The 15474-nt window shown below is 45.0% G+C and overlaps 1 protein-coding gene and 1 long non-coding RNA gene across 2 annotated transcripts; both read left to right on the forward strand.

Moving 5' to 3' along the window:
• On the forward strand, nucleotides 1-6679 carry LOC129708890 (CMRF35-like molecule 1). Its single transcript, XM_055654940.1, has 3 exons — nucleotides 1-327; nucleotides 4658-4978; nucleotides 6348-6679. The coding sequence occupies exons 1-3, from the start codon at nucleotides 270-272 to the stop codon at nucleotides 6476-6478; spliced, it is 510 nt and encodes a 169-aa protein (XP_055510915.1). The 5' UTR covers nucleotides 1-269; the 3' UTR covers nucleotides 6479-6679.
• A 1895-nt stretch (nucleotides 6680-8574) lies between these two features.
• LOC129708891 (uncharacterized) lies at nucleotides 8575-14390 on the forward strand. The gene is made up of 3 exons (XR_008725427.1): nucleotides 8575-9175; nucleotides 10042-10088; nucleotides 10689-14390. It is a non-coding gene; the product is annotated as an uncharacterized LOC129708891 (long non-coding RNA).
• The last annotated feature ends 1084 nt before the right edge of the window (nucleotides 14391-15474 follow it).

Genomic DNA, 15474 nt, shown 5'->3' on the forward strand with positions numbered 1-15474 from the left:
CAGTCTGAAGAAGGGTTACGGCCCGAAACGTTGCCTATTTCCTTCGCTCCATAGATGCTGCTGGAGCCGCTGAGTTTCTCCACCATTTTTGTGTACCTTAAATTTAACTGAGACAACTTCAAATTCTAAAGTTTCAGATTTTATCATCAGTCTCATTCTGGTTTCACAATCAGGTTTCCTGTTCCCTTCTTCCTCATTCTTAATACATGCCATATTTGTCAGACCGTTCAGTCTGAGGACTAAGAGCTGAGCAGCAGGTCAGTGCTAACATGGTCTCCTTGGATAAAACTATGTGGATTCCAATGCTGCTCATTTATTCCCTGCCCGGTAAGTAACAGCTTGATTTGGACGGTCATGTGACCAGACTCTACGGGAAGTACGAGATAGTCACAACGTGCTGGAGTAACTCAGCGGGACAGGCTGAAGAAAAGTCTCGACCCGAAATGTCACCCATACCTTCTATCCAGAGATGCTGCCTGTCCCTCTGAGTTACTCCAGCATTTTGTGTCTATCTTCGGTGTAAACCAGCATCTGCAGTTCCTTCCTTTACATATGCTGGAAATACTTAGCAGGTGTGCCGAGAAAAAGAGTTACCCTTTCAGATCAGAGATCCTTCGACCTAAAACCTAACTCTATCTCTCCCCACAGATGCGCCCTGACCACCTGATTATTTTTTTGTTTTTGTGTTAGATTTTGTTAACCTCCGTAGTTTTATTTTGATATTCATTTTGGTGATCAGAATGTATCTGGGTCTTGTGCACCATTTCTGCAGTGGAGATAGTTAAATGCTTGCAGATGTAAAGATAACTGAACAATATTGGGGCGTGGATCAAGAAAGAGGAACTCAGCGGGTCAGCCAGCATCTGTGTATGTGAAGAGGACCCTGTATCGGGACTGAGCAAGGGAGGCAGGAAAGGTTGAATCAGGATCGGCAGGTGGGCTTGTGTGGGAGGAGAACACCAGAGGGTGTGAATTACCCAAAATTGGAAAATGTAATGTTTGTACCATTGAGTTTTGAACTATCAATCAACATCTTGTGTTCTGCTTGTGTATTCTCTATCAAACACATCCTCTTCATCCAGTTCCATCTTCCTCAACCAGCCCCAACCCTCCCACCCATTAGTACATCTATATGTTGCCAAACATATCTGTCCCCTCTCAGTCCTGATGCAGGGTCTCGATCTGAAAGAACGACTTACACTTTTTTGCCTTCAAACCTCCATGACCCACTGAGTCCTTCCAGTGTGCTGTTTGTTGTTCCAGATTCCAGCATCTGCAATTCTCTTTTGTCTCAATATTAGAGTGTGGTCTTCCAATCTCCTCCTGTCTCCATCACTGTGCCACACATAAATCATGGCCGCCAATGTATCCGACAGCACAAAGTGACAGTGAATGAAAAACAGAGACAATTACAAGTGACTGGGACAGTGGCACAGCGGTGCCTTACAGTACCAGAGATCTGGGTTCGATCCTGACTAAGGGGTCTGTCTATATGGAGTTAGTACCTTCTCCCTGTGACCGCATGGGTTTTTTCCCAGTCCTCTGGTTTCCTCCCACACCCCAAAGACACATGGGTTTGTAGGTTAATTGGACTCTATAAATAGGGAATATGGACTATGTAAATTGTCCCTAGTGTACAAGATACTAGGTCAGCACGGACAAGTTGGGCCGAAGGGCCAGTTTCCATGCTCCACCTTAAACTAAACTAAACTAAAGTAACAGTGTCAAAGTGCAAAGGGACCCTTTCTATTCATGAAACATTGTTTTATTGCTTGCTTGCACTCACTAACAGCAGCCAAGCAATAATGCCAAGACAATTGTCTCCATTTTACAACACTTCCTCTTATTTAAAGTTCAGATGTTGTTTGACGTCCAGTTCCTCTTGGGCTGTGGGTTGCTCTTGCAATGTAGCCATTTCCTTCTTGTTCTTGGACGTCAACTATGCATATTTGTCAAAGTCATCAGCATGCAATATTAATAATTTATTGTTACCAAGTAAATTCTTTTTTTCAATGTTATCACTGATGCTCAGATGCAGGTGAAGGCCAACATTGACTGTCTTCATTCACCAGATCATTTCCGGTAATCTAGTATCATTGCTATACTAGTTTAGTTTAGTTTAGTCCAATGAAGTCCAATTATTGATTGTTCACGGGGGTAAATAGGAGGCCAGGACTGCGCTCTAGCTAGTGAGAGGATGGGTCAGTTGCCTGATGACAGTTGGGAAGAAAACTGTCTCTGAATCTAGAGCATTGGGTTCAAACTTCTGTCCCTCGTGCCTAATGGTAGACAGGTAAAGAAGGAGTGACTGGGATGAAACTGCTCCATGATTATGCTGGTGGCCTTGCAAGGCAGCGTGAAGTGTAGGTGACTATTTCCTAGTTTATAGATGGGAAAGATGGCAAATAAGGTTTACCCTCCATAAAACAGGTCAACGATATACGTGCATTTGGGGGATAAGGTTGTTGTAGGGATCCACAAGCCTCAGTACTCATCAATAGACAATAGGTGCAGGAGTAGGCCATTCGGCCCTTTGAGCCAGCACTGCCATGTAAGATTATTGTAAGATTATTGTAAAATTATTTTAAGATTATTAAGGGTTTGGACACGCTAGAGGCAGGAAACATGTTTCCGATGTTGGGGGAGTCCAGAACCAGGAGCCACAGTTTAAGAATAAGGGGTAAGCCATTTAGAACGGAGATGATCAGCCATGATCACATTGAATGGCGTTGCTGGCTCGAAGGGCCAAATGCCCTACTCCTGCACCTATTGTCTATTGTCCATTGTTTATTGAATGTGATCATGCTTGATCATCCCCAATCAGTACCCCGTTCCTGCCTTCTCCCCATATCCCCTGACTACTATCTTTAAGAGCCCTATCTAGCTCTCTCTTGAAAGTTTCCAGAGAATGGGCAGAGAATTCCACATACTCACAACTCTCTGTGTTTCATTGTCTCCGTTCTAAATGGCTTACCCCTTATTCTTAAACTGTGGCCCCTGGTTCTGGACTCCCCCAACATCGGGAACATGTTTCCTGTCTCTAGCGTGTCCAAACCCTTAATAATCTTACATGTTTCAATAAGATTCCCTCTCATCCTAAGTTCCAGAGTATACAAGCTTAGCTGCTCCATTCTCTCAGCATATGACAGTCCCGCCATCCCGGGAATTAACCTTGTAAACCTACGCTGCACTCCCTCAATAGCAAGAATCATCTATGTAGATAAATGTAGGGGGCGTGGTGAAGTCCTCTGCAGATGAGACAAAGGTCAGCTGGATGGTTGACAGGGAGGAGAAGGCTTTTGACCCCAGGGCGTATATAGATGGACAAATCAGTAGGGCAGAAAAGTGGCAAAGCCAGTTTAATCCAGAGAAGTGAGAGGAATTACATTTGACAAAGAGGTCTAAATAAAGACATTAATATATGGATGTTGAGGGAGTGTGGAGGAACAGAAGGACCTTGGGGAATATTCTCACAGCTCATTAAATGCAATATGACAATTAGTTAGTTTTAGAGATACAGCCTTGAACAGGCCCTTCGGCCCACAATGTCCAAGCCGACCAACGATTACCCGTGCACCAGTTCTATCCTACACCCTTGGGGTAATTTACAGAAGCCAATTAACTTACAAACCTACTCATGTTTGGATTGTGGGAGGAAACTAGAGCACCCAGAGGAAACCCATGCGGTCACAGGGAGAACGTACAAATTCTGTACAGGCAGCATCCATAGTCAGGATCAAACCCGGGTCCTTGGCGCTGTAAGGCAGCCACTCTTCTGCTGTGCTACTGTGCTGCCCAACTAGTGTAAACAGTTAGGACCAAAGAACTGCAGGTGCTGGTTTGTACCAAAGATAGAAACAAAGTGCTGGAGTAACTTAGAAGGGTGTCTGAAGAAAAGTCCCAATCCCGAAACATCACGCATTCTATTTCTCCAGACATGCTGCCTGACCCGCTGAGTTACTCCAGCACCTTGTGTCTATCTTTAGTGTGAAGAGGACTCGGTGGGCCAAAGGGCGTCTTTCCATGCTGTATTTTTCAATCAATTCAATCAATAGAAAAATATCTTATGATCATTAAATTCTCCAATTTTACGTTGCACACCCCCCTACCCTCTCTCACTTTCCTGTGCACCATTTAATCCATGCCTCTTCCTCCCTTTCACCCTGTCCCCTACCAAATATACCCCTCCCTCTGTCTTTACATTTCGGTTCTCTTCCGTCCTTATCTGACAACCTTTTGACCGCTTTTCACCTCCAGTTTTTGTCCACTCGTGAACCAGTCAAAATTCCCCCCTCATCTGTATCCACTTGTTGTGCTGCCTGTCCCGCTGAGTTACTCCAGCAATTTGTGTCTACCTTCCACCTGTCACTTGCCAGGCTTTATCCCATCTCCACCTCTCTTCCAGCTTTCCCCACCCTACTTTAATCAGTCTGAAGCAGGGTCCCAACCCGACACGTCACGTGTCCATTCCCTCCACAGATGCTGCCAGATCTGCTGAGTTACACGGGCACTTTGTGCTTGGCTCAAGGGTAAGTGAATGTCCACACACGGGTTGGACCATTCGGCCCATCGTTGATTAGGGGAAGAGTGGGTGGGACAGCAAACGCTGTGTTAAGTAGATTTGTCCTGTACATGTTCTGATGATTTTTCTTCTCAGTTTCAGGTGCTCTGTGGGCAAAGACACCTGTAAGAGGAGTTGTGGGAAAAAATATCACAATCGATTGTCACTATGGAGCATGGTACCGTTCACACACAAAATACTGGTGTCATGGGTGGAGTCACTGGTGTTCAGTTGTAGTGAAAACAAATGGGCAACACAGACGGAGTGGAAGATGGTCAATCACAGATAACCAGACACAAGGAATATTTACTGTGACTGTGGAGGGTCTTCTCTCTAGCGATACAGGATGGTACAGCTGTGGAATTGATACATCTGGCTTGGATCCAATGTTTAACGTTCAGCTCCAAGTATCTGACGGTACGTTTTACATTTATACCAAGCCAATTAACCTGTAAACCTGTACGTCTTTGGAGTGTGGGGGGAAACCGAAGTTTTCAGAGAAAACTCACGCAGGTCAGGGGGAGAATGTACAAACTCCAGACAGACAGACAAGTACCCGTGGTCATGATCGAACCCGGGTCCCTGGCGCTGTAAGGCAGTAATTCTACAGCTGCGCCACCGTGCCGCCCTTAATGATGCACCATAGGGATCAGTGCCGGGATCTTTGCTGTTTGGCCGAATTCTGTTCTTACCCCTCCTGGGAGTGTGCAGATGATGCCCCTGGATCTTGAATAATGATGAAACGGCAAACAGGGAAATGTCTTTTATTGTGTTGGAAAGAACTGCAGATGCTGTTTTAATCGAACATAGACACACAATCTATAGAGCAGATAGATGCGTCACTGGGTGGCGCCGAGATGGCAGCCTCGCCAGCAGCCTGTGTGTTATTTCGACTTTTTTGTTATTTTCAGTCTGTCTAAAATGTATGTTTTAATGTTTCTCTCTGTTTTTTTTATGTGGGGGGGGTGAGGGGAGGGGGGGGGGGGGGTGGGGGGGGGAGGGGGGGGGGGGGGGGGGTACTTTCCGTTGCACCGCAAGAAGGGGGGGGGGCGAAACCGTTTTCAGTCACTTACCGCAACAGAGATGTGATCTTTCCCCGTGTCACGTCTCCGTCCCCTCCCCGCGGACTAACAACTGGATGGATGCGGCCTTTCCTGGAGACCGGGCTGCATCTTCGCCGCAAGGGCGACGCGGACTTTAACATTGCGGAGCTGTGATCCTTTGCTGAGGATCGCTGTGGAAGCTCTCCGACCGCGGGGCTTGTGGACTTTAATACCGTGAAGCCGCGGAGAGTTTCCGTTCCGCTCCGACGCCGGAGTCTCCATCATCCCGACGAGAGGGCTTGAACATCGGGCCGTCGGCAGTGGCAGTGCTGAGGGTTCAAGGCCCCGACCACCACGGGTAAACAAAGGAGGAAGATGACTGAACCTTGTTGCCTTCCATCACAGTGAGGAATGATGATTCCACTGTGGTGGATGTTTATGTTAAAACTATTGTGTATTGCGTTATGTTTTTAAACTTGTATGGCTGTATGATAACTCAAATACCACTGTACCTTAATTGGTGCACGTGACAATATGTGAACTTGAACTTGAAATGTTGGAGTAACTCAGCGGGACAGGCAGCGTCTCTGGAGGGAAGGAATGGGTGACGTTTCGGCCCGAGACCCATCCTCAGACCCGAAACTTCACCCATTCCTTCTCTCCAGAGATGCTGCCTGTCCCGCTGAGTTACTCCAGCATATTTTGTCTATCTTTAATTGTCTTTTATTTCCTTTTCTCAACAGAACCTGAACCTAATCCTGGATCGTCAACAACAACAGTAGCACTTACTTCAACTACAAAAGTAACATCCGAAAACAATGATCATGCGCCCAGTTCCTCTGACAGGTATAATTTTCACTTGCTTAAGTTTTGATTGGCCTTGCTTTTCAATATGAGAGGTGGAGACACAAGGAACTGTTGATCCATACATAGATACATAGATGGATAGACAATAGTGCAGGAGAAGTCCATTCTGCCCTTCGAGCCAGCACCGCCATTCAATGTGATCATGGTTGATCATCCACAATCAGTACCCTGTTCCTGCCTTGTCCCCATATCCCTTGATTCCGCTAGCCCTAAGAACTATGTCTAATTATCTTTTGAATGTATCCAGTGAATCATCCTGCACTGCCTTACGAGGTAAAGAATTCCCCAGATTCACAACTCCCTGGGTGAAAAGTTTTCCTCAACTCAGTTCTAAATGGCCTACCCCTTATTCTTAAACTGTGGCCCCTGGTTCTGGACTTCCACAACATCGAGAACATGTTTCCTGCATCTCGCGTGTCCAATCCCTTAATGATTTTATATGTGTCTATAAGATACCCTCTCATCCTTCTAAATTCCAGTGAATACAAGCCCAGACGCTCCATTCTTTCATCATATGACAGTCCCGCCATCCCGGGAATTAACCTGGCTGGATGCTGGAACCTTGAGTAGAACACAAAGTACTGGAGTAACTCTAGGTTGTCGAGGGTGGCATGGTGGTGCAGCGGTAGAGTTGCTGCCTTACAATGCCAGAGAGGCATAATCAAGGACCACTCACCCCGGTCACTCCCTCTTCTCCCCTCTGGCAAGATGTATGGAGGTTTGAAAATTCACACCTGCAGAGTCAGGGACATTTTCTTCCCAGCAGTTACCAGGCAACTGAACCATCCCCTCACCAGCTAGAGAGCGACCCTGACCTCCCATCTACCTCATTGGAGACCTTCCAACTATCTTTAATCAGACTTTATTGGACTTTATCTTACACTAAACATTCAACCCTTTAATCACAAATCTATATGCTGTGACAGCTTGATTGTAATCGTGTCTAGTCTTTTCGCTGACTGGATAACACACAACCAAAAGCTTTTCACTGAACCTCGATACACGTGACAATAATAAGCTAAACTAAATTAACGAAACAACAGTTAAACTTGGCAGGACATTGACACCCACCACTAGCCACATCTCCCCATCTCCACCCCTTTCTGCTTTCTGCAGAGACCGTTCCCTCCACATCTCCCTGGTTAACTCATCCCTTCCCACCCAAACTTCCCCGTCCCCAAGTACTTTCACCTGCAACTGCAGGAGATGCAACACCTGTCCCTATACCTCCCCCCTCGAATGCATCCAAGGACCCTGACAGTCTTTTCAGGTGAGGTAGAGGTTCACTTGCAGCTCCTCCAACCTCATCTACAGTTGCAGGTGTGGACTCCTATATATCGGCAAGAATACGCACAGGCTTGGCGATCGTTTCACTGATCTCCTTCGCTCAGTCCGCTTAAACCTACCTGACCGTCCGGTGGTGAACACTTTAACTCCCCCTCCCATTCCCACGCTTACATTTCTGTCCTGGGCCTCCTCCTTTATCAGCGAAAATTAGGGGTAACAGCACCTCGTATTGGGCAGCTTCCACCCCAGCTGTATGAATATTGACTTCTCCAACTACAAGTAACCCTTGCTTTCCCTGACTCCATCCCATTCCCTTTCCAGTACTCCGACCAGTCTGACTCTGCCCAATTATATTTTATCTTTGTTTATTTTGTTGTTACCGTCTCCCAGCTAACAATGATCTATTCTACATTTTCCTTGATCTCCACCCCCTTTGTTTCATTTTCACACCTTACACTTCCTTATCTCTGTATCTCCTTCTCCCCTGAAGGAGGGTCTCAATCCCAAATGTCATCCATTCCTTCTCTCCAGAGATGCTGCCTCTCCCGCCGAGTTACTCCAGCATTTTGTGTCTATCTTCTTCAGTTTTATACCAGCATCTGCAGTTCCTTCCTACACTTATTGACTGTCCACTGGTTTTGAACAAGGGGTGTTTCCTTTGTAAATCTGTAAGCTGTGAGCATTTGTAAACCAATCAGCAGATATATCGACCACGGACAATGCCACTGGCCAGATCTCACACACAATTAGTTTAGTTTTACTTTAGTTTAGAGATACAGCATGGTAACAAATCCTTCGTTCCTCCGAGTCCACGCTGTCCGTCGATCACCCTTTTATATTAGATCTATGTGATCCCGCTTTTTCATCCACTCGCTACAAATTAAGGACAATTTACCAAGGCCAATTAACCCACAAACCCGCACGTCTTTGTGATGTGGGAGGAAACCGGAGCACCCGGAGGAAACCCACTTCATCACAGGGAGAATATGCAAACTCCTTACAGACAGCACCTGTAGTCTGGATTGAACCTGGGTCTCTGGCTCTGTAAGGCATCAACTCCATGCTGCGCTACTGTTGGGTTGAGTTGGGTTTATTCTTTATCCAACATCACAATCATTGGTCGTTATCGCACTGCTGTTTGTGGAACTTGCTGTGGGCAGATTGGCTTTGGTGTTTACCACATTACAGCAATGTGTGCACTCCATTGACTGGGCTTGACTTATCCTGAGCTCATGAAAGATACCCTGCAGATGTTAGACTTTTGTTCTTTACCAAAGGATAGGAATCAATGATGAAACAAGAGTAACCTTTTTGCTTTCTCTGTCCCATAGACCCATAATTTGGCTCGGTATTGCTGGAGTTCTTCTCGTGGTGATATTTGCTGGTCTACTTTGGTGCCTAATGTGTAGACAAAGGAGTGAGTTTCTATGTTTCCTTCATCCTTTCATGATGTATGTGATCATTTCCTGCAGAGAGGGAGAGAGATACAGCATGGAAACAGGCCCTTTATCAACCATCTCTTTATTCCAGTCCTACAATAATCTTATCCAGTCTGAAGAAGGGTCCCGGCCTGAAATGTCACCCACCCTTTTCGTCCAGAGATGCTGCCTGATCCATTGAGTTACTACTTTGTATCTATCTTTGGTGTAAACTAGCATTCTTAACAGTCATTCCTAACTGTCACTGTTTGTCGTTGTCACTTGCGGGGGCGGAGCACCAAGGCAAATTCCTTGTATGTGAATACTTGGCCAATAAACTTATTCATTAATTCATTAATCTGCAGGTCCTTTCTACACACTAATTTTATTCAACTTTGTTCTCTCCATGTTGTTATCAATTCCCCCAAGATTCTACCCCTCGCCTACACACTAGGGGCAATTTACAGTGGGAATTAACCTACAGGCGTGCATGTCTTTAGGATGTAGGGGGAAACCGGAGCACCCAGAGGTAACCCACCTAGTTGGGCTTGTGGTTCTCATGAATAAAAGTGTAGGAAGGAACTGCAGATGCTGGTTATACACCTAAGACAGATTGAAGATGCTGGAGTAAATCAGCAGGATAGGCATCTCTGGAGAGAACGGTCTGAAGAAGGGTCTCAACCTGAAACGCCATCCATTTCTTCTCTCCGGAGATGCTGCCTGTCCCACTAAGTTACTCCAGCATTTTGTGTCCATCTTCGGTTTAAACCAGCATCTGCAGTTCCTCCCTACTCTATATGCATCAAGATGGCTGGTTAAAAATGTCCCTGACATGTTCTTTCAATGTTAACATTGTGTTTTCCAGAATCAGAAGGGAACAAACCTCCCGGAGCAAATAACAATGAAATGCAGGTAAAGACGGCAAAGTATGAATTCTCCGTGTATTGAGAACTTACAAAATTCTGTAATCCAACCTCACTAATCAAGTCACTAATCTGCTTCAATGGTTCTATGGTTCCTTTATCATCAAACGCATCAAGATGCATCAAGGTTATTTTATGCATACAGATCAGACGATTATTTCAAAGGAACAGGGTTCTAATTTTGGATGATCAGCCATGATCACATACACAGCAGCTCGTTCCATACACCCACCACACTTTGTGTAGAAAGTTACCCCTTGGGTTCCTATTAAATCTTTCCCCCCCTCATCATAAACCTATATCATCTGGTTCTCGATTCTTCTACTCTAGGCAAAAGGCTCTGTGCGTCTACCCGATCTTTTCCTCTCATGATTTTGTACACCTCTATCAGATCACCCCTCATCCTCCTGCACTCCAAGCGTCCTGGCCTGCTCAACCTCTCCCTATAGTTCACGCCCACGAGTCTGGGCAACATCCTTGCAAATCTTCTCCGCACCCTTTCCAACTTGACAGCATCTTTCCTATGACATGGTGACTAAAACTGAACACAAATCATCGGACAAACCTTGGTTCCTCTTTTGTTTTTCAGGGTTTGCCAGCAGGAAAACGGAGCATCGTTTATGCAACACTGTCAGACATTCGAAGCAACAAGGAAGCTGCCCATTGTTCTAATCAATATCAAACTGTGTATGCAGAAGTGCAAGTTCAAAGCAAATCGACAGGGTCTCACTCCAGTACTGGGGAGGACAATGTCACCTATTCAGAAGTTACATCTCAAAGCGTCAGCCAGATTGCCCGTCAGAAAGCTCCTTCTCCTGTGCAGAGTATTTATGCCACTGTGACTTCTTAGATAGACCATTGAGTCATTGATTGATTGATTGATACTTTATTACCACATGTGACAATGTCACGGTGATAATTGTTTTTGTTTTGCATACCATAAACAAGGTATATAAAGAGTCACTATGTATAGGGCGCCAACAGTTACAAACTATTCATTACAGTCCCTATTGGTCCCCCTTTGTTCTCGGCTCCCCCACCCCCCCACTCCATGACCCCCTTTGTTAACACACCCCCACCCCACGCCAGGTCCGCTATGTTCTCGGCAGCCCCGTACCTGGACCAGTGCTGTTTGTTGCCCCATCTTTGCGCCATGGTTGCATTGAGGTTTCTCTGCTGTAATCGACAAATCTAGTTACTTTGAAGAAGGGTCTCGACCTGAAATATCACCCATTCCTTCTCTTCAGGGATGCTGCCTGACCCGCTAAGTTATTCCAGAACTTTGTCTCTTTTTTTTGCAAACCAGCTTCTGCAGTTCCTCATTTTTCCACTCCCTTCCTTGGTCCCAATGATCAGCAATTGCCATAAAATTACTGAATCTGGGCCAGCTTTGCAAATAGCAGCCATTTTGCTCAATGCATTGAATGATACCGTCTCCTTCCTCAACCCCATCCCCAACATAGACTGAGAGGTGTTATGTTACAGTGCAAACATCTTCTCTCTACAACTCAAGGTTGTGAGTTCAAATCTCATCACAGCACCTGTGCAAGTAACCCACCTGAACACTTCAGTGCAGAACGAGTGAGTGTGTCGATCTACAAGGCACCTCCTGCATCGCAGGAGACACAGAAATAAAGGAAACAAAAGTTGGAGATGGCAAATATTGTATATTGAAGATGATGAATGTTTTCTTGCGCAGAGGATGTTTCTGCTTCCAGAGATCATGTTGAATATTGAGATTAATAAGACACAATAAAGCTTTTTTTTTTCTCTTCACGTGATGATTTTTGACTCGAGAGTCAAGTGTGTTTCATTGTCATATGTCCCAAAATAGAACAATAACATTCTCACTTGTAGCAGCGCAACAGGTTTGTAAACACAGTTTCGGAGTCAGTCTCAGTTTAGTCTATTGTCACGTGTACCGAAGTACAGTGAAAAGCTTTTGTTACGTGCTAACCAGTCAGCAGAAAGACAATACATGCTTACACTTGAGCCATTACAGTGTATAGATACATGATAAGGGAATAACGTTTAGTGCTAGGTTAAGCCAGCAATTGCTCAATGGATAAAATAACAAGCAAACAAAACAATAAGTTCAACAAATAAAAATAAATAGTGCCTATTGGGATCCATATTCAAACCACTCCAAAAGCCCTGGGTTATGAGCTGCATGACAGGGTGAACTATGAAGAGGATATAGAGAGTCATTGTGGAATGCAGTTGGGTTAACTGAATGCACGAGGATGTGGGAAATGCAGCATATGAGACACGAGGGGAAGAAAGCAGAAATGCTGAACCGTTTTATAAACGGCAAGCGATTGAAATGTCTTCATGTTTAGTTTAGAGATACAGCGTGGAAACAGGCCCTTCGGCCCACCGAGTCTGCACCACCAGCAATTAACACTACCCCACACACACTGGTGACAATTTACAATTTTACCAAGCCAATTATCCTGCACCTGTATGACGTTGAGGAAAGGAGTAAACCGGAGATCTCTAAAAAAAACCCATGTGGTCACGGGGAGTACGTACAAACTCTATACAGACAGTACCCGTAGTCGGGATCAAACCTGGGTCTCTGGTGCTGTAGATGTTGTAAGGCAGCAACTCCACCGCTGTGCCACCGTGCTGTGGAGCAGAAGGGCCCAGATATTCCAGTACATGAATCATTGAAAGTTGACCAACAGTGCAACTTTTAGGAAGGCAAACGGCATGTGGGTAATTGTTGCAAGAAATTTGAATGCAAGCATAGTGACACTTTGGTTCAATGCTATATAGGGTTCTGTTGAGACTGCGTCTGGAATGTTTTGTTGATCTGGTCTTTATACATAATGATGGATATATTTGCAAAGGAGAGAATGCAGCCAAGATTCAACAGAGCTGCTGCCTCACAGCACCAGAGGCCCAGTTTCAAAACTGACTATAGGTTCTGTCTGTGAAGAGTTTGCACATCCTCCCGGTGACTGTGTGGGTTTTCTCTGGGTCCTCTGGTTTCCTCCCTCATTCCAAAGATCTGCAGTTTTGTAGGTTGTTTGGCTTCTATAAATTCTCCCAAGTGTGTAAGATATGAATGTGGGATCACATAGAACTAGTACAAAGGGGCTGGATGGTCAGCATAGTGGGCCAAAGAGCCGGTTTCAACACTGTATTTAAACTAAACTAAAAATTCAGCAGTCTATATTCTGAAGAAGAAGGGTCTTGACCCGAAACATCACCTGTTCCTTATCGCCAGAGATGCTGCCTGACCAGCTGAGTTACACCAGCTTTTTGTGGATAATCTTATGGAAGCAGGTACAGGAGATGCCACAGCTAGTGCATCTGTCACACAGCTCCAGTCGTCTGGGTTCAATTCCGAACTTCATTGCTTTCTGTGTGGAGTTTGCATGTTCTCTCTGCGATTGCATTGTTATCCTCTGGATTCTCCAGTTTCCTCCCATACCCCAGAGCATACTAGGTGGTAGAATAACTGGCAACTGTAACATGCAAGAGAATAGGCAAAGGGATGTAGGATGGGGACAGATTAATGGGATTAATCCCAAAGCTGGTATGGAATCAATGGGCCTAATGGGCTCCATATATTAATAGGTTTTGATAGGGTAGCTGCTGGGATGAAGCTTCCCCTGTTTATAAGGGGCATCTGACTCAAAATATGAGGTCAGTCATTCAAGAATGGGACAAGAAGAAGCCTCTTTACAAGGAACATGGTGAATCCTCAAAGTTCTCTCACCAGGAGACCATCGAGGCTCAATCACAGTAAAAATCAATATTTTTATTAAAAATTATAGGAAACAAAGGATATAGAATCCATTCACAAAAGTGGTGCTGTGTCAACCATGATGCCATTGAGTAGCGGAGAAAAATACTGAAGATAGACACAAAGTGTTGGAGTAACTTAGCGGGTCAGGCAGCATCTCTGGAGATAAAGGATAGGTGACATTTTAGGTCGAGACCCTTCTTGAGACTATACTCTTGCTTTATGTTGTGTTCAAACTATGAGCACTGCATGGTATGATTTTTGGCACAGTGCTGTTATCTTAGTTGAATGTTGTTTCGAACAATAAAGGGAGTTAGATTAGATGCTCAGTTTTGTTAACAGCAATACAGATAAGATGCCCCCCAGAGCCTACAAGTGGACAGCTTTTTCTCCATCAACCTGCGGCACAGTGGCCCAGTTGGTAGAGCTGCTGCCTCACATCGCCAGAGACCCGGCATCCATTAATCCCTCAGCTACTTTGTCAGACATGATTTCCCTCCCATAAATGCACCATGATCCTGTCCCAATTGCTTGCTGAGATCACATGCTATTAGCATATTGAAGGCGTCCAAAACACGTCTCCTCCCAGAGATCCTTACTCATTGAATTTGCCGAACCTAATGAGTATTGAACTCAGACACAATCATTTGATGACCGCTATTAGTTCTTTGCTGATTGTGTGTCCAATCGTACACCTACTGTACCAGGGTCAAGACACAACTCCAAGTGATGCTTTCAAGTGGTTAGTAATTCTTATCGCCACACAGGCTAACTTTAAGGGCAGCAATCTGCCTTGAAATAGATTAAAGTGAGATATAATGATTTCATTACCTTCTTTGTCCATTATTAACACTGTGTACGATTGTATACCAACCTCCCTTCCATTGACTCCATCAACAAGACACGCTGCCTTGGCAAGGCCACCAGCATAATCAGGGATGAGTCACACCCTGGACACTCCCTCTTCTCCCCTCTTCCATCAGCCAAGAGGTACAGAAATGTGAAAATGCATATCTCCAGATTCAGAGTCAGATCCTTCCCAGCTGTTATCAGGAAACTGAACCATCCTCTCACCGACTAGATAGCGGTCCTAACCTCCCACCCACCTTATTGGAGACAGCCAGACTATCTTTACCCGGTCTTTACTGGACTTTATCTTGCATTAAATGTTATTCACTTTATCCTGTATCTGTACACTGTGGATGGCTGTTTGTAATCATGCATAGGTAGGCAAAAACGAAGGAATATGTGACGTTTCGGGTCTCGACCAGAAACGTTGCCTATTCCTTTGCTCCATAGATGCTGCCTCACCCGCAGAGTTTCTCCAGCATTTTTGTCTACCTTCGATTTTTCCAGCATCTGGAGTTCTTTCTTAAACAGTAATCATGCATCGTCTTTCTGTTGCAACAAACATCTTCTCACTCTACCTCGGTACACATGACGATAAACTAAACTAAACTAAACTTGCCAACTGGACAGTGAATGACATCCTGGCCAAAGGTTTTGTGAAATGAGCAATAAGAGATTTTTTTAAACTTACAATGTTGTTGAGGTTTAGTCGGAAATCCAATCCCCTTCCCAACCAGTAAGGCTTGCTGGGGAAGTCGAACTTTTGGCAATT

The sequence above is a fragment of the Leucoraja erinacea genome, chromosome 24, assembly GCF_028641065.1.
Source record: "Leucoraja erinacea ecotype New England chromosome 24, Leri_hhj_1, whole genome shotgun sequence".
Lineage (NCBI taxonomy): Eukaryota > Metazoa > Chordata > Chondrichthyes > Rajiformes > Rajidae > Leucoraja > Leucoraja erinaceus.

What these genes read in the sequence shown, in the direction of transcription:
- LOC129708890 (XM_055654940.1), top strand. Translation starts at nt 270, where the DNA reads ATGGTCTCCTTGGATAAAACTATGTGGATTCCAATGCTGCTCATTTAT. An exon ending in GCTCATTTATTCCCTGCCCG is followed by an intron (nt 328 to 4,657) that starts GTAAGTAACAGC and finishes TTTTCTTCTCAG; the next exon opens with TTTCAGGTGCTCTGTGGGCA. An exon ending in TCAGCTCCAAGTATCTGACG is followed by an intron (nt 4,979 to 6,347) that starts GTACGTTTTACA and finishes TTTTCTCAACAG; the next exon opens with AACCTGAACCTAATCCTGGA.